The 23,490-nt window shown below is 47.7% G+C and overlaps 1 protein-coding gene across 1 annotated transcript; it reads left to right on the top strand.

Moving 5' to 3' along the window:
* Positions 1-99: 99 nt before the first annotated feature.
* On the top strand, positions 100-22,176 carry Cenpn (centromere protein N). The gene is made up of 12 exons (XM_032887789.1): positions 100-431; positions 820-958; positions 4,943-5,115; positions 7,637-7,682; positions 12,073-12,132; positions 12,668-12,747; positions 14,538-14,714; positions 15,918-16,019; positions 17,601-17,664; positions 18,437-18,556; positions 21,056-21,181; positions 21,464-22,176. The coding sequence occupies exons 3-12, from the start codon at positions 4,945-4,947 to the stop codon at positions 21,544-21,546; spliced, it is 1,029 nt and encodes a 342-aa protein (XP_032743680.1). The 5' UTR covers positions 100-431; positions 820-958; positions 4,943-4,944; the 3' UTR covers positions 21,547-22,176.
* The last annotated feature ends 1,314 nt before the right edge of the window (positions 22,177-23,490 follow it).

The following is a 23,490-nucleotide window of genomic DNA, read 5'->3' on the forward strand; positions in this document are numbered from 1 at the left end:
AGGGGGATGCAGTGCCATTCCACCGAGGCTCGGCGCGGAGAGCACACAGCGTTTACTGCCAGGAGGAGTTCAAGGCGAAGGACACTATTACTTACCTGGTCCTGTCCATAAGTAGAGCGACTCTGGGGATCCAGAGCGTTATCCATCGGGCGTCCACAGCCGCAGCCCCTGGGTAGCCGAAGCAGTGCGGAGACCTTGTTAGCTGGGCGGGGCCCGAGCGTCCATTGGCGGCTTCGAAAGCGTCTCGGCGGGAAGTGCTGCCGGCGCGGTGGGCGATGCGGACTGGATAGGTAGGCTTCAGCGATACCGGTTGGGACTCAGAGGGCGGCAGGAGGACTACGGGAGCCAGGCCTCAGATCTCTACGGGGGCCTTGCCACAGCGCAGTCCCGCCACGCGATCTCGGCCTAGGAGTGACACTAGTGGAGCCCAGGTACGGACAAGAGGGCGGTGATGAGCGTCCGTGGCGTCACTTCCGCCCGGATTGGGGCGGGGCTTTACTTGCGCCTTGGTGTCTACGCTGTGGCAGCTCCGGGCTACTGGCTCAAGGGCTGCTTTACTTTGATTCCTAGGTTCCGTTCCGACTCGGCATCACCTTCCTAATTTCTTGCCTCGCGTCTGTTTTTGTCCGTGCCTCTTGTTGCTTTACTCCTTATGCTCCCTGCGCGTCTACGAGCTCGATATTGTCACGTGTTCATTCAACAACCGTGTCTTAGCAGCTACCTCCGTGAAGCGCTAGAAAAATGAAATTGAGATAGTAACGGGGAAAGTTCACTCAAAGGCTTGCTAACTTTGTTAATGTTTTACGCCCTTTCTGTCAGTTCTTTTAGGAATGCCATGCTGCATATCACTCAGAATTAAGAATCTTCGGGAGTGCTAAGGAATGTTTGTTACATCTTGCCTTTGGGCACCCCATCCCGAATGTCCTGATCCCCGAAGCTCATAGCCACATCTAGCCTGGTCTGTACTGGGATAGGAGAAATGCCTGCTTTGCATACACCCTCCTCCAGTTTACCTCATCGATGCCCAGGAAAGCCCTCCCAGATGTTCTCATGGACAAGGTGTTGGTTTAATAGTTGACAGACCGTTGAACCATATCGTTCCCATGTGCACACTGCTTAGGAAGGGTATCCAGTCATTCTTCCTTCAGGTGCATATGAGATTGTTCTTGGGTGACCAGACTCACTGTATGATTTGACTAATGTTCACTGACGTTGTCAGGATCAGAGAGCCCCCGGCCCTAGCAGCACGAACAGGCTAGGCTCAGTAGGCCAATGAAAGGACAAGTAAATAAAATGCAGAAAAGAGAGATGTATTCAGTGTGACCACAGTGGGAAGAACAAAGAGGTCTAGTGACCCACACACCAAGTGTTGAACCCTGAAACAGGAAGTAAAAGGTATACACAACTGGTCCTGGTCACAGTGTGACCCTGCCCATCTCTGAGCCATCGTCGTCTCCTCTGCAAGAGGGTCTGACAAGGAGACAAAAAAGCTCCCTCTGACTGGCACCAGGTGTCAGCCTTTCCTTCTCCATTAGATTCCTGGGCAAGTCTCCATGTCTCTGTTCTGTTGTCTCAAAGGGGAAGCTTGCAAGTGACTCTCCTCAGAATGGCTTTACTCCTGCCAGGACAGTTATAACAGGGCCATAGGTTTTAGAGACGTAGTCGTGAATAAGATCAATATAGCCCCTGTCTTTGACACAAACAAAATTAAAATAAATTAAAAATAAATTAAAAATTAACTTATATTAGCCATGATAAGATTATAAAGCTGATTGCAGGTGGTTCTGTAAAAACAATAAGCAATGGAAGATGGGGGAAAAAACTATTGGATGGTTGCAGTAAGCTTCCAGGAGAAAAGCCAAGCTGAGAACTGAATTAGCACAGGAAATTATACAGACCCTCCAGTTGAGGGGAGCTGCAGGTACAGTGCTCTATCCCCAGAGGGATCCTCTTGTCTTGCAGGAACTGAGACACAATGGAACTGAGGAGGTTGGGCCAGGGATGTAGCTCAGTTGTACATTGTTTGCCTCAAGGAAGACCCTTGAGTTCTGTCCTCAAACACACAGACATGCACACAAAAGGAGGGGAGGCAGGCAACAGGGAGGAAGCAGACGCCATGTAATACAGGGTCTTGTAGACCATGCTAAAGGTTTTGGTTTCCACTTTAAGGAAGAATGGACTCATAACTGAACAGTACAGCAAGTGATAACTCCATTTTCACAACCTTAATTCAGTTCTTTTGTTTTTTTTGGTTTTTTTTTTTAACCTAAACCATGCTGTGGTTTTCATCTTCTTTTTAAATGAACTCCACTGGAATTTGAGAGGGAGCTCCATTAGCGGAACGCTCGTCTAACGTGCATTAAGCCCTGGGTTCGTCTCTCACACCTCATGAAACTGGACAAGGTAGCTCATGCTTGCAATACCAGTGCCTGGGAGATGGAAGCAGGAAGATGAGGAGTTCAAAGTCAGCCTGGGTTATGTGAGACCCACCCTGTCTCTAAAGATAAGGACCTGCAGAGTAGCTCCTTGTTGCTCTTGCAGAAGACCCCAAGTACAGTTCCCAGCAGCCACATCAAGGGGCTCGCAGCTGCCTGTGTCTCCAGTTCCAGGGGACAAGACCCCTGTCTAGACAGGGCTACCAGCACACCCACGTTGTAATGGTCACACATATGCAAGAAAAAGTACAGTCAGGTGCATATCTTTAGCCAACCGTCAGTGGCAAGAAATTACACACAGCGCTTGAGACGTTCTTACAATATTAGATGCCAGGCACAGCCAGGACTCTTGTGAGGAATCGTAGTCCATTTACTCTGTCCTCGGGTGCGAGGGAAGTGATACGAATGACAAAGCTGCCTTTGATCTTAAACATGGACACCAAAGAAGACAAGCTGGTCAAGGAAATTAAAGTCTACAAAGACCTTGTTTCGCCTTCACATGGAAATCATGCCTGCTTGTTGGGCAGAGTAGGTATGCCTTTAACCCCAGCACTTGGGAGGCAGACACAGGTGGAGCTCTGAATTGGAGGCCAACCTGGTCTACATAGTGAGTACCAGTATAGCCAGAGCTACATAGAAAGACCCTGTCTCAAAAAAAAAAAAAAAAAAAAAAAAGGAAATTATGCTTGTTTGCATTTTACCTCCTGAATTGGTATTCCGATTGAGGTAACAGTAGGGTTAACTGTGCCTCTTAAAAGCTCTAAAGGAAAGAGATAAAAGGCTCAGGATCTCCCTTCCCTATACCACAGCTTTAATACTTCTGAGTGTCACCTGTTGCTGACAGAGCTATCCCGTGTTTGGGGCTCACGACAAAGTGGGCACTGGATGACTTCGCCTGCAGACACAGCAGGGCGATATGGTCAATTGGCAGTGTGCTGAGGCATGAAAACCAAGTGCTACAGGTGTTCACACCCAATGGTAGTTTCACAGGGTGTCAGCTACTACCTAAAGTATTACACGGCGAGTTCCAGAAATAAGTTTCCAAGTAACTTTCACTCTATCAGTTGCATCACAGGATGGCAGAGGCCTTTATCACAGGATCATGTGTGAGGGGCACCTGAGAAGGCAGGAGTAGTCAGTCAGATGGCTGGAAGAGGCCAGAGAGCTGGGGAAAGCCATTCAGTGCGGCACCGCATAGCCCTAGGCGGCCTCGTTGCAGCTAAGTTGACAGCTGTATCCTGGACTCCTGTATCCCCATCACCAGATCAACACATCCTCCAGCCCAGGTCTGTCTGCCTGTGTGAATGCAAGTTTGCATGAGCGTGTGAGTGTCTGTGTTCTAGAGGTAGACATTTGGGATCTTCCTTAGTCACTTTCCACCTTATATTTTGAGACAGACTCTGACTGAATCTGCAGCCTACCAATCCTGCTAGACTGCCTGGCCAGCCAGCCTCCCCACCTCAAGGCTTCTGCCCCCCAACACGCACACTGTGCTCCACCACCAAGATTTGTACAAGAATGTTAAGGATCAGACTCCTTATAATGTATAGCAAGCTGTTTACTGACTGTACCACCACCTCCCTCCCCCTTAAAAGAAGAAAATCCTTGTAGGAAACTAATCGAAGTCCCACTAGATCTGACTTCCCCTGAGAGTGCATTAATCCCTTCTGAGGGTTGTACCCCTGCGACCTACCGAATCACCTTCCACTAGACTTCTTAAAGAACTGTCACCTCTCAGTACCATTAAGGTAGTATTCAGTACAAACTTTCGGAGTACAAACCCTATCCATATTATAACAGCACTAATTTTTCATTCTAAAGCATCCTGGGTATAGTGACTCATACTTCTAACTTCAGCTCTTGGGTTGAGGCAGGAGGATTACCACCACTTTGAGACCAGATTTGGCTATATAGTAGATTTCAGGCTAGCCTGAGCTACAAAGTAAGACCCTGTCTCTGGAAAAATGAAGGGGAAAAAAGTCTAGAGATTGGGATGAAGGTATAGCTCAGTTGATATTGTATTGGCCTGATACAGAAAGCCCTGGGTTTGACCACCACTGACTAGAACCCAGCACAATGCCTCACTCCATAATCCCACACTTGGAAAATAGAGGCAGAAGGATCAAAAGTTGAAGAGTCAGGCTGGAGAGATGGCTTAGCAGTTAAGAGCACTTGATATCTTGTTGGAAGACTCAAGTTCAAATCCCAGCACCCACATGAGATGGCTCAAAACCGGCTATAACTTCCGTTCCAGGAAGTCTGACATCCTTAGCCTCCTCAGACACCTGCATTCATGTGCAGAAGCATTTAGTCACACCAAGAAATGAATGGTTAAAATAAGTATGTATATTTTTAATGATTTAGGTGATCCTCGGCCACATATTGAGTTTGAGCCCAGCCTAAGGCTACATGAGACCATATGAATATACATGCATGTATACATACACACATGCAGCTTAAAGAGGAATGCATTACTGTGTTCTTTTTGTTTTGTCCAAGGGCCAAAGAGATGGATGAGAATGTTGCCGAGTTTCTCCGGAGGATCATCCTGAAAATCCCTCTGTGTGAGATGAAGACCATCCTAGAAGCCTGGGACTTTTTGTCTGAAGACCAACTGCAGAGCATAAACTTGAAGCAGAGAAAGGAATTTCTGGCCCAGGAAGTGATTCTGCTGTGCGAGGTAACGCTGTTCAAAATTATCAACCAAATAAATTGATAGAGTAGACTATAGTTAGACCAGTATGTACATATGGTTAATGGATTTTTCTTTTTTAAATCAAAGCTACAAAGAACAGTTCTGGGTGGGAAGAACATTCTTTTTAGCAGACGGGCTACAACAGTTAGATGCTCCTATGCTAAGCGCCTTTGCTGCTCAAGGCAGCCCACATGTTAAGTCCCGGAACTATGGAAACTGAGGCAGGGAAATCTACAGTTCAGGTAAAGCCTGAGCTAAATAGTGAATTCAAGATTAGCAGCATAGGAGGACTGTTTCTCAAATAAGACAAGGTCACTCTATCCCATCTACTGTTTAAAAAAAAGTTGGACTCAAATTAGATCCAAGACCCAAATGCTATAGACCTATATAGACCAAATGCTATAGATCCTAAGACCATAAGCTATGTAGGGAAAGCAAGAGGAAAATCCTCCTGGTGCTGGACTAGGCAAAATTTCTTTTTTTTTTTTTTTTTTGGTTTTTTTTTTCGGAGCTGGGGACCGAACCCAGGAAGGCAAAATTTCTTAGCGCACCAAAGTGGTGGTTCATAAAAGAAAAAAATAATTGATAAACTGGTAGAATTAATCACTGTTTTTCATTGGAAATGCTGTTAAGAAAAGCCACAGACTGAAGGAAACTTTCTAAATGCTAGTCCATCAAGGCAGCTAGCATGTTAGAATGTCTCAAGTCAGTAATATGAAAACAACAACAACAACAATAATAATAAAAAACGAGGTTCGGAAAGATGGCTTGATGGTTAAGAGCACCAGCTGCTTTTCCAGAGTATCTGATTCTATTCCCAGCACCAAAGTGGCAGCTCACAACTATCTGTAGCCCCAGTTCCAGGGGATCTGACACCCTCTGGGACCTCCAGGATACCAGGGACACACGGTACATAGACATATATGCAGGCAAAACACCTATACACACTGAAATAGTTTTTTGGACATTTGGCTAGCTCCTTCCGGACGGAAGACGATCCGATGGTAAACAAGCACACGAAGAAGTGTTCAGAATCACTAGTCATCAGATAATAATGCAAGTAAACGCCACAAAATCTGACAGCTAGCACTGGAAAGACTGGCCATACCTGTTTGGAACAGATGGGATTCGTTTCCTTCTGGTGTTGGGCATTGCACCCAGGGCTGGGAACGTGCTAAGTATGGGCGGCCTGCTCAGCTGCATGTACCTCAAGTCCAGCCTTCATTTTGAGTTTTAGTGCTGGGGTGTAGGCCAGGGTCTCAGACATGCTGAGTTGGCGTTAACTGAGCTATAGTTTCCAGCCCTTGACAGTTCTCTAGAAATCTAAATATTTGCCACTGTAGATTGAGCCATTCCACTGCCAAACATTTTCTCACGAGAAATGAAAACACAGGTGTATTCCCAGAACGGCACATATGTTAGCACAGTGCCCATATCTAAAGCCTAGAGGCAGCCCAAGTCCATCCACAGGTAAGCAACAAGTTGTTTGTATTCATGTAACAGAGAACTGCTAGCAATATAAAGGAAGTGAGCTATAGATGCAAAAATATGGCTAAGTGTCAAAATAATTATGCTGAGTTAAGGGAGCCAAATCAAAAAAGAATCCAACCGTATGTTAGCATTCATATAAAACTAGGAAATTCAAATGTTATGACAGCAGAAGAATCCATAGTTGTCTCAGCACCAAGGATTGGGACAAAGAGAATTGGGGACAGGAAAGGATCTGAGAGTGAGAGCCACAAGGAAATTGGACGTAGAGTCTGCTGGGCATGTTTGCCACACTGATATGACAGTGGCCACGTCTGAAAAAGGTAGGCATATCATCTTACAAAATGCCCTGACAAAAGCAGTTCCAGCAAGAACAGGTTTGTTTTGGCTCTCGTTCCTGGGGACTCAGTCCATCATGACTCTGAAAGCACGGCAGCCTTGGAAGAGCACAGGCAGCAGGAGCACACTGGCCAGTCAGGCTGCGTCCACCCTCAGTGAACAGGAAGTATAGCAGGCTCCCTTGCCTTGTGGCCCCACTCCCGGTGACCTGCTTCCTCCAGTGAGGCCCCACTACCACCACCACCCAAACAGCACCACCTCCTGGTGACCAAGCGCTCCCCATGTGAGCCTCTGGGGACATTTCACATGCAAACCATAGCGTGTATGCAGTTTCATGTACGTTCAAGAGTGGTTTTTCTGCTCTGTTTTGAGGCAGTCTCAGTAGTCCTGACTGACTTCAGACTCTTTACTGTCCTTTTGCCTTTGCTCCCCAAGCAATAGGATTTCTGGCTTTTTCCTGTTTTAAAATGTAAACATTAAGTGATAAATATAGAGAGTTTCAGGAGAGTGTGGTCTGAGGTAAGAATTGGAGGGGTAGCTGTTGGTTACGAAGAGACTATATATAGATTGGAGATAGTTAGCCAAGACAGTAAGCACTTCAGGCATGCTAGTGGGATGCCCTGGCCAGGGCTTGAGGGCCTAGTGCCCCATCTCCTAATCGGTCTACCCTCTCTTTCAGGACAAGTGTGCAAGTCTTGATGACATGGCCCTTTTAGACCTCATGTGTAAGTTTTGGGGATTTCTCTTTATTTTGGAATTTTGTGCTCAGAACCACCTGTAACTCTAGTTCCAGGAATCTGATGTCCTCTTCTGGCCTCTGTGGCCACTGCGTGCACATGTACATAGACACACTGAGGCCAGACATACACATAAAGATAAATAAATCTTTAAGGATACGGATTCTAGAGTTGAGGGGCCTGGTACCAAATTCCTGCTCTCTCACTGACACTGTCACTGTCTAGTGTCCTTTGTTGTTTCTCCACTCTGACCCTCAGACTTCGCCTGTCAGTGGACCCACATGGAACAGTCAGTCCCTCTTTAGGACTGTGGAAAGTCAGGACCTTTAGAGACAGGCACTGGCTCATCGTGAGTGTGGAGCATCCGTTGGTCGGCCTTACTTTGGTTACGTTTGAAAACGCACCACCGAGAATTTGTCGTTAGTGCCGCCTCTCACTTTTTGCTATGTCTTGGGTTTTGTTTTCTTCAAAATTCACTTACTAAGGCGTCAGAGTGTAGACCCTAAGACCGGATTGATCGGGTTGGTTTCGTGGCTCCCCCATCGCTTGCCTGTAAGTGCTGGGGGATGGTGGCTCGCACGCCTGCCTTGCTACTTCCTTTTGGTAAATGTGTATAATAATGATCGGGATCTAGTAAGGCTGTGCTGGGATCGGATGACACTGCAGGTCAAGCCCTTGGAACAGAAGCAGTTTCTCTGGATATGGGGTTTGTTATTACATTTTATTTATTGGGAGGGGCACACAAGTGGCACACCTGTAGACCTCGGGACAGGTAGCTGAAGTCAGCTCTGTCTTATCTTGAGGGCCCCAGGGACCAAACTCAGGCTGCCAAGCTTGGCAGCTGGTGCCTTTAACGGCTGAACGGTCTCTGACCCAGAGCCCTTTTTAAAAAAACTAATTTGTTGTCATTATACATTGTCCTAGTTTTCTTCTATTGCTGGGATAAAAGCCATGATGAAAAGCGACCTGGAGGGTGGGGTGTAAAAAAGAAAAAAGAAGAGAAAAGCGACCTGGAGAGGAAAAGGCCGCTTTATTTCAGTTTATAGTCCATCAGGAAGTTGAAATTCAGGGCAGAAACCTGGAAGCAAGAACTGAAGCAAAGGCCATTGACCAAGCCAGCTCAGCAGTCAAGAGGGTCTCAAGGGAGGGAGTGAGGATTGAACAAGAAGAAAAACAGACAAAATTATGGCTCCAGACAGTACTGAGGTTGAAGCCACTTTATTTTCTCCAGCCTGCTTTTATATCATTCTAGGTACATGCAGAACACATGCTCAGTTCTTAGATCAAAGACAACGTTCTCAAGCCAGTAGTAAACAAGGAGATCACACAAGATAGCAATTAAGCAAAATAGTAAACAAAAGGACCTCACCAGGTAATAATTAAGCAAAGCAGTAAACAAAGCCCGTGGTCACTGTTATCTCAGCCTTCTTCCTGGTCCGAGCCCAGTGACCAATGCCAAACTCCTGGAAGCAACACTCAGACCATGAAGGACTGACTGTTACACACTGGCTTCTCATCATGCCTTACTCGGTTTGCTTTCTTATAGAAGCCAAGGATGCCTGCATAAGGGCGGCACCACCCACAGTGAGCTGGGCCATCCCATAACCAATCAATAATCATTAATATTAATAATAATAATAATAATAATAATAATAATGATAATGTCCCACAGGCTTGTTGACAGGCTAGTCTGATGCAGGCATTTTCTCAGTTGAGGTTCCCTCTCCTTAGATGTCCCTAGCTTGTGTCAAGTTGACAAAAAACTAAGCAGTTACATTGGTTTCACTGCCTATGTGACTGCAAGTGTTTCAAAGACTCGTCTCTATCAATTTTTTTCCCTGCTGTGTATGGCTGAGTCTGCCTGTGATTGTATGGCCGAGCCGGCCTGTGATTTAGTTGGCCTTGTTCTCTCGGTGATTGGACTCTAAGCTGGGAGGTGGGCGCAGGGCTGGAGAGATGGGTCAGCAGCTAAGATCTGCTGTGTTCTGCTACCTGCGTTCTATCCACCATCCACACAGCAGCTCACAGCTGTCTCCAGCCCTGCTTGCAAAGGCTCCAATAACCTCTTCTTGCCTCCTTAGGCACGGGGCCCACACATGGTGCACTTACAGCAGGTAGACAAATACACATAGAATGAAAATGATTAATTCCTTTGTAAGAAAAAAAGGTGGCTCCACAGAACGCTGGTGGGGAGAGCAGGTGACTCCCACTCTGGCAGATGCTGACTGGGGTTTACCTGAGGAGAAACGTTCCTCGTCTCAGGGATACCTAGTGTGCGAAGGGGAATTAAGAGTGTATAGGAGCACAGTGGGACTTCTTTTTCAGTGGTCATGTAAGGAAGCTTCCTTGAGGAGATGGTATTCAAATTAGAGCCAAAAGACAGTTAGCACTAGCCAGGCAGAGCGGAGCAGCTGAGGAGGGGGGAGCTACCAGGGACGGGGTGGGAGAAGAGTACCTGAGATGCAAGCGTAGAGGCAAGCTGGGCTCCAGTGGAGGGGAACGTGGAAATAACATGGAGACTTGGAAGCCACTAGAAGGCCCTCAGTGTCTCTCCTAACGATGTCAGCCCTGGACAGGTTCTGAGCCAAAACAATCAGACGCCTGAATTTTGAAAGATCATGCTGGTTACAGCCTAAGACAGACCGGGGGCGCTGAGGATTCAGACACCTGTGGGGTCGTCTGGAGAGGCATAAGGAAGAGGGGAGGGGTAGTCAGGATAGAGAGGAGGGTGGGGCCAAGGCACAGAAGGGGCTTACACCCAACCCCCTCAAAGAAGTGGGTGAGCTTGCAGGACACATGACCTAGGGCCTCCCCTTTCTGATGTGGAAGCTGCAGATGCAGGTATATCAGGCACTTCACAGGTGTGGGGTAGGCTAGCATGTGCCTGCGGCAGGTAAAGCTGTCTCCATTTGCTCTAAGTCCTTGCTGGGCCCCTTCCAGGTGACGTGCAACAGGGCTTTTGACAAGAGTTCTGACTTCCTGCTGCCACAGGCTTGTTCAGAGGCCGGGTAGCGAGTCTTCCCAACTCAAACACAGAACCAGGTGAGAAAGGGTCAGAGAAAGGAAACAAGGAAGGACGGATGGATGGACAGAAGGATGGACGAACCAAATGAAAAGCACTGGGGACTGGCATCACACTTTGCCTTCTGACACCAATCATTCAGTGATCTGTTGCTCCACCCATTACCATGAAGGGAAGTAGGGGCCGTAACCAGACATGCAGTAACCAGACAGACATGCAGTAACCAGACAGACATGCAGTAACCAGACATGCAGGCTCAGGAAAGGAAAGATGTGGAAAGTAGAGAAAGACCAGGAGAACATTGATGCCAACGTTGACCCTGAGTGATGAGTCCACATCCCCTGGAGAGAGTCAAAAGCCTGGTCAGAGGTCAGCACCAGTGCAGTATGAGCTGAGGAGGAGGATGGGAAAGAGCGGGCCTTGCTGGCTCCCGTTCCTGCTCCAGGTCTTCTTGCCTTTGAAGGGCACCTGCTTGTCACACACTTACCCCGGCCTTCATTCCACAGTGAGTGCTTTATGCGGGCAGGGTTAGCTGGGGCGACAGCACTGAACAAGTCCCTCCTCTTCACAGGGCCCTGGAGGGAAGCAGGGGCAGTTTGAGGGCAAGGAGGGTAGGCACCGAGTGGTAGCTGCTGAGGAAGAGCAGGCAAGTGAAGACTGAGGTGTCTGAGGAGGAACTGGAAGAGAGCCCTCAGGCCTCAAGGCCAGCAGTGACACTCTCGTGAGTCATTCCATCCTGTGGGTGTGTCCTGGGTTTTGCTTAGCAGATGTTTGTAAAACTGACAAGGGCTGAAGAGATGGCTCAGTCCTTAAGAACACTTGCTATTCTTCCAAAAGACCAGGGTGTAGTTCCCAGCACCCACATGGCGCCTTACAACTACCTGTAGCTCCCCTCCCAGGGCCCCTCGGCCCTCTCCTAGCCTCCATGGGCACCAGGCACTCACATGCATAGACAGACATAGACTCAGGTAGAATACCCATGTACAGAAAATACCTCTGCCCATTGAAAATAAAAATACCAGGCAAGGTAATGATAAATACTGAGACTGAACTGTATCATCTTTGTGGAGTTGAATAATTCGGATTTGTTTGTCTGCAATAGATTTACTCCATTTAAAGTTTATGTTTTGGGTTGTTTTTTAAGTTTTAACTTTGATTTCAAAGCTGTGTCACCTCATTCTTTGGTTACTATTATTGTATTAAAAATTTGTATTTGCTGGAGAATGAGGAGAAAAACACACTATTCAAAAATGTCTGTGTCATCTAACACATTATGTAGTTTAAAAAATGATTGTTTCTTAGCACACACTTCAAAGTACAAAGATACAGCTCTCACTGTAAGCGCTTCTCTCTCAGATACTCAATTTCATCGGCACCAGAAGCTTTGGAATGTCTTTCAGATGAGTAAAGAACCAGGTAATGTTTTCTGCTTTAAATTAAACATCTGTATTGGTATTTGGCAGTTTAAAAATGAGTAGCAAGGGGTTGGGGATTTAGCTCAGTGGTAGAGCGCTTGCCTACCAAGCGCAAGGCCCTGGGTTCGGTCCCCAGCTCCGAAAAAAAGAAAAAAAAAAAATGAGTAGCAAATGTCTTTTTTTGTTGGAGTTTTTTGTTTGTTTGTTTCTGAGACATTGTATCCCTGTGTATCATCGGCTAGTCTAGACTTCACTATGTAGACAAAGCTGGCCTTGAACTCACTGTGTAGAGGAGGCTGGTCTGGAACTTGTGGTTTTCCTGCCTTTGCCTCCAGCGTGATGAGAGTAGGATATGCTGCCACACCCAGCCTAGCCGTCTGCTCTCGTCGGCTTTTGAAAAATTGTGACTCTTCCTCATGTGTATCTGCTGGCACTATCAGGAGCATGGGTGTGGTATGGTCATTGCTGCTCTGGGTACAGGGGACAAAGACATTGTAGCTCTCTTCATTTATTTCTGTATCTCCGTGTTTTGACAGGTGAAGATGATGTGGACCTTTTTGATATGGAACAGTTCCAAAGTTCATTTAAGAGAATTCTTCAGAGAACATTAAAAAATGTAAGAATCCAAGTCCTCTTGGATTTCTACAGAACTCAGTTTAATGATATCTGGGAGATGTGGGCGGGGCAGTGGGGGATAATATGCCATTTTACCATAGCAAATTGAAATATTACTTCCATCTCTCAGCTGCCCGTCCCACCCAGTACTTAGGAGCAATATTGTTAGTGGAACTCTGCCATGGCAGAAGGGCCTTCTATTGACAATGTCCAGTTCATCCCTGGCTGCCACATGCAGACTTGATAGGTGGCTGATAGGCCCGAGCGAATGAATCTTTAAACTTACTTAATGAATTCCCATGAGAGGGTCCCCATGTGGCTCTGCTATTGGTCCTCAGTCACACTTGCATGGCGTTAGACGCTCTGCTGTTCCAGCCAGGAGGGGCCACTGAGCCCCAGAGAAGAGCAAGCTCTCTGCGGCCCACCAGGGACACCCCAGCCCACACGGGGAGAGCTCCTCCTCTTTGCACGAGGCGGTCAGGAAAAGCAGCCTCGCAGGCAGCATAACAATGTGCTCTCCCGGGAGTGGGCCCGCGGGAAGGAAGGTGGGAAGGAAGAGCCATCCAGCTGTCCCTTTCTTCCGGTTCTCCTTTGCTGGGTCGGAGCCCAGAGGTGGACTGAAGCTAGCCAACGACCCAGCAGTAGTCATTAAATTCCAGAACAAGTCCGGTCGTAGCTGAAGGTTTAGAAAGGCTGATGGCTGGCCGTGAAATGGATACCGCACAGCCTCCTGGGCTGCCCCGTTCTCAGTGGCTCTGGCTGCCGAGGCACGTGCCTCAGATCAGTGCATTCGGGGCTCACGGGAATCCTGCTGTAAACACAGGGGCAAGCCCAATGTGAGCCTCAGAAGCCAGTGTTTCTAGAAGGCCATCCCATCGCTTTGGTTTGCTTTAGTTTTGAGGTGGGATCTCACTGACTGGCCAGAATTCACAAAGATCTGCCTGCCTCTGCCTCCCAAGGCTGAGATTAAAGGTATGCCCAGTCAGATACCTCATTTTTTTTTATTTCTTTTATTACTTTATATGTATTAATGTTTGTCTGCATGCATGCCTGGTGCTTGCAGAAGCGAGAAGAGAGCATCACATCTCTGGGAACTGTAGTCACAGATGGTTGTGAGTCACCCTGATGGTGCTAGGAACCAAACTGTAATCTTCTGCAAAAGCAGCAAGTGCTCTTAACCTATGGGCCATCTCCCCTGCCAGATTACAAGGGTTTTTATTTTTAAGGGATTTTTTTTTTCAGATATACTTTACAAGGTGTAAATAGATCTTTATAAAATAATCATAAAAATATTTCCCCAAGCAGTCCCAAAACAGTATATAAGAAGTAGAAAGGGGGTCTGGAGAGATGGCTTAGTGGTTAAGAGTGCTGACTGCTCTTCCAGAGGTCCTGAGTTCAGTTCCCAGCAACCACATGGTGGCCCACAATCATATGTAATAGGATCCGATGCCCTCTTCTGGTGCATCCCAAGACAGCAACAGTGTATTCATATAAATATAATCTTCATTTTAAAAAAAAGTAGAAAAAGAACAATGACTTCCATACATGTGTCGTGGTAATGTGTGTACAAATACTTATAAAGAAACTTAATTTTTAAAAAAAAGGCTGGGGTTGGGGATTTAGCTCAGTGGTAGAGCGCTTGCCTAGCAAGCACAAGGCCCTGGGTTTGGTCCCCAGCTCTGGAAAAAAAAAAAGGCTGACAGGAGCCCATGTGCATGAAAAATTATACTAACATTGATTGTGTCTCAGAGGCCTGTAGTTGGTGTCATGGTGAGATCTTTTCTCTTTAAGGTTACGGTCAGTTTCAGAGTCTACGAGAAGAATTCGGTGTGGATTCGGGTTGCCTGGGGAACACAGTATTCACAGCCAAACCAGTACAAGCCCACGTTTGTGGTGTATTACCCCCAGACCCCATACGTCTTCATTTCCTCCTGCTATCTGAAGAGCACTGTGCCCCTTCTCCATCAGGTAGGGACAGAGCACAGCAGCTGACCGCTCAGGCCTCTTATCGCAAGGGTCCGCGTGGCTAGAAACCACATACCTAGATCAATAAATACCTAGCCCCTCTCCTAAGGAGAGCTTTCTACCTCCACTGGAAATGCGACAGAAGGTATTAGCTTGCTCTAGTCTTTATTGTCAGTGTAAAAGTAATGCATGCTTATATTAAAACCAGCAAGTCCCTAAAGGTAAGAGGTGAGTCGTCCAATCTCTCCGCCCCTTCTTTCTACTCCATTCACCCAAACTCTCGGTCACTTTGCCAGTGTCAGGATTTCTGTATCTACAGTCTGCCTGTTGATGGCCATTGACGCTTATGACCATTTCCCACACATGGTGTACACGAAAACTCTGCCTGTGTCAGAGGTAGCCGCTCTCTTTTAAAGGGTTCGACTTTGTGTCTTATTCACTGTTCTGTTGTGGGGAGACACCATGACCAAGGCTTGCTCACCATGTCAGAAGTTGGGTCCATTACAGTCATGGTGAGGAGCTTGTCAGCACACACGGCACTGAACTGTAGCTGAGAGCTACATCCGGATCCACTGGGTAGGGGGCATGGGGACTAGGTCATAGGCTTTTAAAACCTCAAGCCGACCTCCAACCCCCAATCCGCAGGGACACACTTCCTACGGTATCCAAGGAAGCCACACGCCTCTCATCATTGTAACTCTTTCAAACATTTCACTCCTTGGTCTAAGCATTCAAGTATAGGAGCCTGTAGGGGCCATTCTTACTCAAACCTCACTTCTGTGCTATGGGTGTCCTAGCTTCTTCCCTAAAAATAATTCACCCCAAATTTGGGCTCGTCATTACTACTCCTCTGCTAGCATCTCCTGTGCGTCCAGGGTCCCGGTGTGAGCTGGGTACAGGTGAGCAGCTGCAGCTGGCTGCACAGCCCCCCACGTGCCTTCTGTCTGCCCACACTCCGCGGTCAGCAATAGCCCTCGAGGTCCCACAAAGGGAGATAGGGTTACATCTTCTCACTTGCGAGAGTTGGGGGGAGGTGATTTGAGACAGGGCTCACCCCTGCCTCAGCCTCCCTGGGGCCGGGATCTCAGGTGTGCACCGTGCCCCACACAGGGCTCTTGCCACTCTCAGTTGCAGCGCGTACATTTCACTGAGCAGTATGTAGAGACTCTCGCACAGCCCTAACAGGCCCGCTCCTTTCCCTCCGAGGCGCTGAAAGTCGCTAGCAAACACCATCAGATGGCGCAGCTGGACCTGAGAAGCAGGCACCTGGACTCACTCAAGGCTATTGTGTTTAACGAGTATGACCAGGTGAGCCTGTCCGCACTTTTTTTTTTTTTTTTTTTTTGGTTTTTTTCGAGCTGGGGACCCAACCCAGGGCCTTGCGCTTCCTAGGCAAGTGCTCTACCACTGAGCTAAATCCCCAACCCCGCCTGTCCGCACTCTTTAAAGTTGAGTTTTTCTTTTCTTTTGCACCCATGAAATAGCCGCAGGCCACGCCCAGCCTGTCCCTGAAGGCGAGTGGATGAAGCTTGTAGTCACCCATTTTGTTCGCGTGTGTTTATTTTTTCACAACTTTCATACATACACAATGTACTGTGGACACAGCGGCCCCCGTTATCCTCTCATCCCTGTCCTCATCCCACCAAACGCCTTCTTCCCAACAGGACCCCCTCCTGTCTTCATGGGGAAGGCAGGGAGGGGCCTTGGAGTTCACTGTATTTATGTGAGCATGGGTGTGGAGTTTGACTCCTCCCCCCAGCTCCTCAGGAAGGGGTGGTGCCTCATGAGCCCCTCCCTCTCCTAGATGGAATGATGACTGGTGTTTCCGTTTAATGACAAGGACAGGCCTGCCCCTGTGGTCTTAAGGTTTCTTCTATGCATGGCAAATGTTTGCACAAGGTCAGACTCTGGAGTGGATGGAATTCCTTAAGGAGGCTGTGCTGTATCTTATGTTCTAGCTAGAGAGAAGTGATGGCTAACTGCAAAGCACTCTTTAAGGGGGAAGGGTGGTAAGATGAGGATGTTTTTGCCTCAAGGTCCTGCCTCTGTGACTTTTAGCCACTATAAACAGGAACCTCTGTGAGCCAAAACAAATGCTTCTTCCCTTTGAAAAGGAAAATAGTTTCCCTTCTGTTGGTGTTGGGAGCTTTGGATTGGTATCTTGTATACCCCATGCTGGCCTTCAATTTATTACTTAGCTGAGGCCTCTGCCTCCCAAGTGCTGGGATTACAGGCATGGGCTGCCATGCTGGCCTGGTAAGAAGTCAAATGATGGTTTTCTCCCTGACAGCCCCTCCTTTGTCTGCCCTCCACCTCTTGCTAAGCAGACATCAACTGCTGCCCTGTGGTGCACCCAGACCATTGTTAGAGAAGTCACTGTTAGCTGCCAAGCTGGGAAACTGTCACTCACTCCAGCGAGATTCAATAAAAAGGGTGCAAAAATGTGGGCTCTGGTAGCAAATTATCTTTCCTAAAGGCCCCTGAGAGATTTTTCAGGGTATGAAGCCATGGTGCTGACGCCAGGGTGTCAGGCACTGTCCCTCGTTCCTCTGGATTTCGTGTAGCCCCTGCACCTTGACATAGTTTGGCTTTGTTTGGTGCTGGGGTGACCCCAAGGCCTCACAGGCACCTCACATTTGCCAGGCAGATGCTCTAACATTGTGCCCAAGGCGCACTGATACCTCGCATGCTGCACGGCCTGCTGCCCTGGGAGCTGGGCTCAGTTTAGCCAGCCTGTGGCAGAGCTGGTGCGTCTTCCTATTCATAAGAATACAAAGTCCACGACTGCTTTTACAAAACTGAAGATTCAACACATTTACGCCTTAGAACCAGTTAGTCTTAGCCCAACATGTTCAAATCAGTAACGTGTTCACTTTTTCTTTCTCCCAGACCTTTGAAAATTACAACTCCACAGCGTCTTGGCGTGAAGGAGGCCTTGGACTGAAGACAGATTGTATGTGTGCTCTGAGACAGGGTGGGCTTGGGGCGGCGCCTTTGCTTTCAGTTGGCAGCTGCGCAGTAAAGTGCAGACAGTCATTGAGAGTGCATTCATGCCGAACTGCATGCCGCCATTTTTGCATGTGATCAACAGCTGTCCTGCGAAGAAGCGCTATGCTGGTTCTAGAGCAATATGGTTCTAATAATAATGTGCCACTTGGGAGAACATGAGTCTCTCCCTAGAAAACCTAAACTCAAGATTAACAGTGGAAGGAAATCAAACCGATGCTGGGAACGGAAACTCTTAGACTCCAACAGCATAAGGCCTGCCGGTGGCCCTATGCTAAGTAAAGAAACATGGTACAAATTTACTCATGGGAACTGTGAGGAAGCTACCCAGGAAGTGTATTAGAACCTAGACAGGGACGGCACAACGGGGATTGCTTATTCCCTTGTGTCAGCATGTGTCAGTCTGTGTCAGCATGTGTCAGCATGTGTCAGCCTGTGTCAGCCTGTGCTTTCCAGCTCTTCTGTAATAACATTATTTCAATGAAAAGAAGACACTGGACACCCTGAGGTGCACAAACCATCTGCAGGTTTAGGAATGGGAAGACTGCTATGGATGGCGAAGTATATTGCTAATGGCGCTTTTTTTTTTTTTTTTTTTTTTTTTTTTTTTGGAGCTGAGGACCCAACCTAGGGGCCTTGTGCTTGCTAGGCAAGTGCTCTACCACTGAGCTAAATCCCCAACCCCAGCTAATGGTGATCTTAATCTGACTCCTCCACAGTGGATTCAAAGATCATTCATGAAAACACAGAGGAAAAAGTGAGAATCCACAGAGCCACGCAAGAGGCCTTTGGAGCCTATCCTCAGCCACAGCTAGAGTTCGCACAGTATAAGGTAGGATGCTCAACGGAGTCACCAGCAATCGAGCGACAGAAACTGTAGTTGAGAAACACGTCCAAACACTGTCCTCCTTTCATTTATTACTGCAATTTTATGTAACAATTTTGTAAGTTATCTACATCTTTTCGTTATATCTCTAAATTCTCTTGTTTAGCAAAGGGAACATCATGAAATTCTGAACTGCTTTTGCATTTTGTCTTCGTGGTGATTCGGCTGTGTATTGCTCGCTGTGGGGAGAGGGGAGGTCTGTACCCTACTAGCCTGTCCAGTAGAACAGTATTTAACACATAGCAAATGCTCATAAATACTGGGAAGAGTTGGGTATGGTGGCACACATCAGTAATGCTAGCATTTAGGAGAGTGAGGTAGGAAGATCTCAAGTTTAAGGCTAGCCTGGGCTACTTTGGAGGCAAACCTGACTGACTGACTCAGAAACCCAAAAACGAGAGAAAGCACACATCCTACCAAGCTGATTGGCCTCTGATGAGAAAAATCAATAGTAAATACACTGTAAATTAAACTTGTTCCAAAGAGTTGTTGCTGCCATGGCATGGCTGTGTAGGGATACAGGTGCACAAGTCCATAGCCACCATTAGAAGAGCTGAGTGTGTGGCATAGGTCATAGGCACCCTAACATGTGCCCATGCTCCTACTCAGAATACCTTCCTTCCCAACCCCCAACAAAATTATCTCCATTGAGTCTTCTTCCAGCTACAGGGCACACTTAGAATCCGCCATTGGCCTGCTCGCTTAGGCCCAAAGACTGGTTGGTTTGCTTCGGTTTGTTTTCAAAGGAAGAAGCTGGAGATTTTCAAGTGGACTTTGAGAGGCTGTATGTTTGCTAAGGAGTATCCACACAGCTTTGCTCACATTGCTAACACTCTTGAAGGCCAAAGGTCAATGTTGGCTATGGTTTGACCCTATTCTTTCACGCAGAGTCTGTCACTGAGCCTGGAACTCCATTTCAGTTGAACTAGCTGCAGGGAGCCCCAACCTCCTCCTGTCTCTCTCTGCCCTCCTCCCAGGTTAACACACAGCCACCACACCTAGCTTCTGCATGGGTTCTGGGGCCCCCAGCTCTTTACCCACTGAGCTGCCCTTCCCGTCAGACTGCTTGTTTTTCAGACCCAGTCCTGTAGTCTAGGAAAGCCTCACCTTCACCGTGTAGCCCGGGCTCACCTTGACCTTCTGACCCTCCTGCTTCCTTCCTATCACTGGCCACCGCTCTCAGCTGTGTAGTGTTAGCTAAGCTTTAAAGAGCCCATAATCGAGGACAGTGGCCCTCAGTGTGCTCTCTGGAGTGTGGGACCAGTCACTTGGGGAAGGGGAGAAAGCATCGCTTCCCTCCACGCCGTTCCTCCTGGTTCAGGAGAGCTGTGCCCAGCATCCAGTTCTGCATGCTGGCTGCTCTCGGCCACACGCAAAGCTGGAGAGCCCCTGGGTTAGGAGACGACGGTGTTGCTTGTTCAACATCTTCAAGTGGTTGAGTTCCGCTAGTCAGGGTGTGCAGCCATTTCTTCACACGTGACTTTCTCCAACCTCAGCAAATGGCCTAGCAGAAGACTGAGCCGTTTGCCCGCATTAACGCACCAATGGCCACGATTCGAGTTGACTGCAAACATTAAGCATCCTGCAGATAGGGCAGCACCGTGCCTCAAGTTTAAGACTCGCTTAGGTTGGAGGTTGGTTTGTAACAGGTGACTCCAGAGCTGTTGGTAGCAGGTTCAGCTGGATGGCAACACACGTGGGACTCCTGTGCCTTCTGGGTGATGTGGTCAGGTTGGGAGGCTCTCAGCGAAGCTGGCTGTTGAGATAGTGTCTGGCCTCAAACGTGGAGTCCTCCTTGCCTCCTCCTCCTGGGAGCTAGGATAAGGATGTGCTACTATACCCAGCTTCTAGGCATGTTTGAGTCTTCCTTAATAAAACTCTAAGATTGTGTGTGAGAGTGTGTGTGTGTGTGTGTGTTGTCTGGATGTGTATATGTGCTCAGTGCAGAGGCCAGAAGGCAGTGTAGAATCCCCTGGAACTGGAGTTAGGGACAGATGGTTGAAAGCCACCATACTAGGAACCTACCTCAGGTTCTCTGCAATAACAGCAAGTGCTCTTAACCACTGAGCCCTTTGTCCAGCCCTGAGACTTAGTGCTTCTATTTGAATGCAGAATGTAACAGGCACCTGAGGGCAGCTCAGACTTCTGGCTTCTTCCGCAGGTAGGATGCTCTGCTGAGGGAGTGTGGATACTCTGCTTCCCCGGTAGATCAGTACCATGTGAGGGCAGCTCTGACAGACAGCCTCTGCTGTGAGTCAGACGCAGTGCTGGCATTTTCTGTTGAATAGCTTTCCTACACCAGATGCTTTCTGTCTGCAGTTAACAGGTTAGATGGGCTTTGCCTATATTAGTCCATGTGTAGGAATTAATGAACTACATAATGTGTTGATTAGCTCTCACATCCCAGCTGAGCCCAGTACGTGACCATCATTTACAAATATATTTTCGACAGCTGAAACCAAGTTCAAGAGTGACGTAGGTGGGGGCATCTTGGCTGACAGGAAAGAGCCCCTCCGGTGCCTCGTCAAGTTCTCCAGCCCACATCTTTTGGAAGCGTTGAAATCCTTAGCACCAGCGGGTAAGTGGTCAGCCATGTCACCAGACAGACAGATAATACAGTGGCCACTGCTTCTCAGAAGAGGACTATCCGGTTACCTGTAAGCCGGTTACCTGTAAGCCGGTTACCTGTAAGCCGGTTACCTGTGAGCGTTCCTACCTCTCCCTCTGCCTCCCATCAAGCCCTTCTTGTTTCCATACCTAGTGGGGGTAGGAGAAGGTGCCCATAATTTGCTTCTGATCTCAGCCATTTTTAAACTGATTGTCCCCATGATCATTCTTATGTTTTGTTTCCTTTTTTCAGGTATAGCAGATACACCACTTTCTCCACTGCTCACCTGCATACCAAGCAAGAAAATGAATTATTTTAAAATTAGAGATAAATGAAATGCATTTGTCTCAGCTTTTATTGCACATGCGATTCCAGTTATAGCCGGCTAGCTCCTGCGTATAGCCTTGTGTTTTAGGAACCAATCCTTGGCATGGGAAATTAGTGTTTCTAATGTAACTGTTAGGACTGAATCTGTCCTCCGTATGTGCGTGCGCTCTCTCTTCTGAGTACAGCAGCTGTGGGCATTTGACAAGTGATAAATGTGTGTGTGTGCACACACGTGCACGAGCACGCACACATGTACACACACATGCACGAGCACACACTCGAGGCTGCAGTGATCTCAACCCTGGGACACACAGAAGTCAAGCATAGGCACAGTGGTGAATCTGCTGTCCTTTCTCCCACTGCTGCTGCTTATCCTCAGAAGTCTGGTTTCTGTGGCATCTGTTACACCCTCGTTCACAGATAGAAGAACCAAGAAACTACCCAACCCAAACCCCAAACTAGGAGAATCAGTGGGGAGAGCTGGGGCTACTACCCAAGGCTGCATATCTAATGGCTTCTTTGTGTAAGTAACTTTTCTGTTGTACGTATTCTTGTCACGATCTCTGATCCATGGAACACTGAAACTGAGTGCCACTGTTACACTGATGTGTGAATAAAGATACTGACAAACTGCCGTACCCGTTGCTTTGGGTGAAAATCAAACGGGCTGAGTAGAATGCATAGTTGTGAAAGGACTAAGTAATGTCTTTTACTGTGGATCATCTGATATGAAACCGTTTTTAGACTTACTGTGATCAGACATGTCAGGCACTTCCCTTGTCCCTCAGCGATCGGAGTATTTGGGCTTTGCTGACAGTCCATATCAACCTGATACAAGGAGGGGACCTCGATCCAGAAAATGCCTCCATAACTTCAGGCTGTACACAAGCCTGAAGGGTATTTTCTTAATTAGTGATTGATGGGAGAGATGCTGCCATCCCTGGGCTGGTGGTCCTGGGCTCTATAAGAAAGCAGGCTGAGCAAGCCATGAGGAACAAGCCAGTAAACAGCACCCCTCCATGACCTCTGCTTTAGCTCCCGCCTCCAAGTTCCTGCCATGTTTGAGTTCCTGTCTTGACTTCCTCCAATGATGGACTATAATCTGGAAGTGTAGGCCAAATAATCTTTAGTTTATTTATTTATTTATATGTAAGTACACTGTCTTCATCAACACCAGAAGAGGGCATCAGATCTCATTACAGATGGTTGCGAGCCACCATGTGGTTGCTGGGATTTGAACTCAGGGCATCTGAAAGAGCAGTCAGTGCTCTTAACTGCTGAGCCATCTCTCCAGCCCAAGGGTAGGCCAAATAAACCCTTTTCTCCCCCAACTTGCTTTTTGGTCACTGTGTTTCATCACAGCAAGAAAAGCCCTAACTAAAGCGTAAAGACACTTCCCCCATACATACCTTTGTGGTGGGGCGGTGGCAGGGTAGGGGTGTTTTATTTGTTTTGTTTGCAGCTGTGTATGTGTACCACATTCGTGCCCAGTGCCCTCACAGATAAATCACTGGATCCCCGGAACTGGAGTTAAGGGTGGTTGTAAGCCACCCTTTGGGCGCTGGGAATCAAACCTGTCCTTTGTAAGAATATTAAGTGCTCTTAACCAGGGAGCCATCCCTCCAGCCCCACTAAACTCCCTTTGACCACTGTCACGACCAGTCCCATACTAAGAAGGCATTCTTCCCCCGAGGTCCCTGAATGGCTGACTGGGAACTGCAGAAGCCCTTGAACTTCCTGGGGTATTTATTCTACTACATAGCTCTCCCTAGTACAGCTGGCAGGAATAAAGACCTGGAATCTGAACAAGAAAGACCCATCCACATCCCACCTCTAGCGGGCTGCATCCTGTAGACCTCCCAGAGTGAGGCTCCTGGTTAAGAAACTTCAAGATCTGAGCTTCTCAAATTTACTTGTTAGATACTCACTGGGGGACACTGCAATAAATGCAA

The sequence above is a fragment of the Rattus rattus genome, chromosome 17, assembly GCF_011064425.1.
Source record: "Rattus rattus isolate New Zealand chromosome 17, Rrattus_CSIRO_v1, whole genome shotgun sequence".
Taxonomy (NCBI): Eukaryota; Metazoa; Chordata; class Mammalia; order Rodentia; family Muridae; genus Rattus; species Rattus rattus.

Excerpts from the sequence above, each read along its gene's own strand:
- Cenpn (XM_032887789.1), top strand. The coding sequence starts at position 4,945 with ATGGATGAGAATGTTGCCGAGTTTCTCCGGAGGATCATCCTGAAAATC. Across the intron at positions 5,116-7,636 it reads AAGTGATTCTGCTGTGCGAG|GACAAGTGTGCAAGTCTTGA; the intron begins GTAACGCTGTTC and ends CCTCTCTTTCAG. Across the intron at positions 12,748-14,537 it reads TTCAGAGAACATTAAAAAAT|GTTACGGTCAGTTTCAGAGT; the intron begins GTAAGAATCCAA and ends TTTCTCTTTAAG.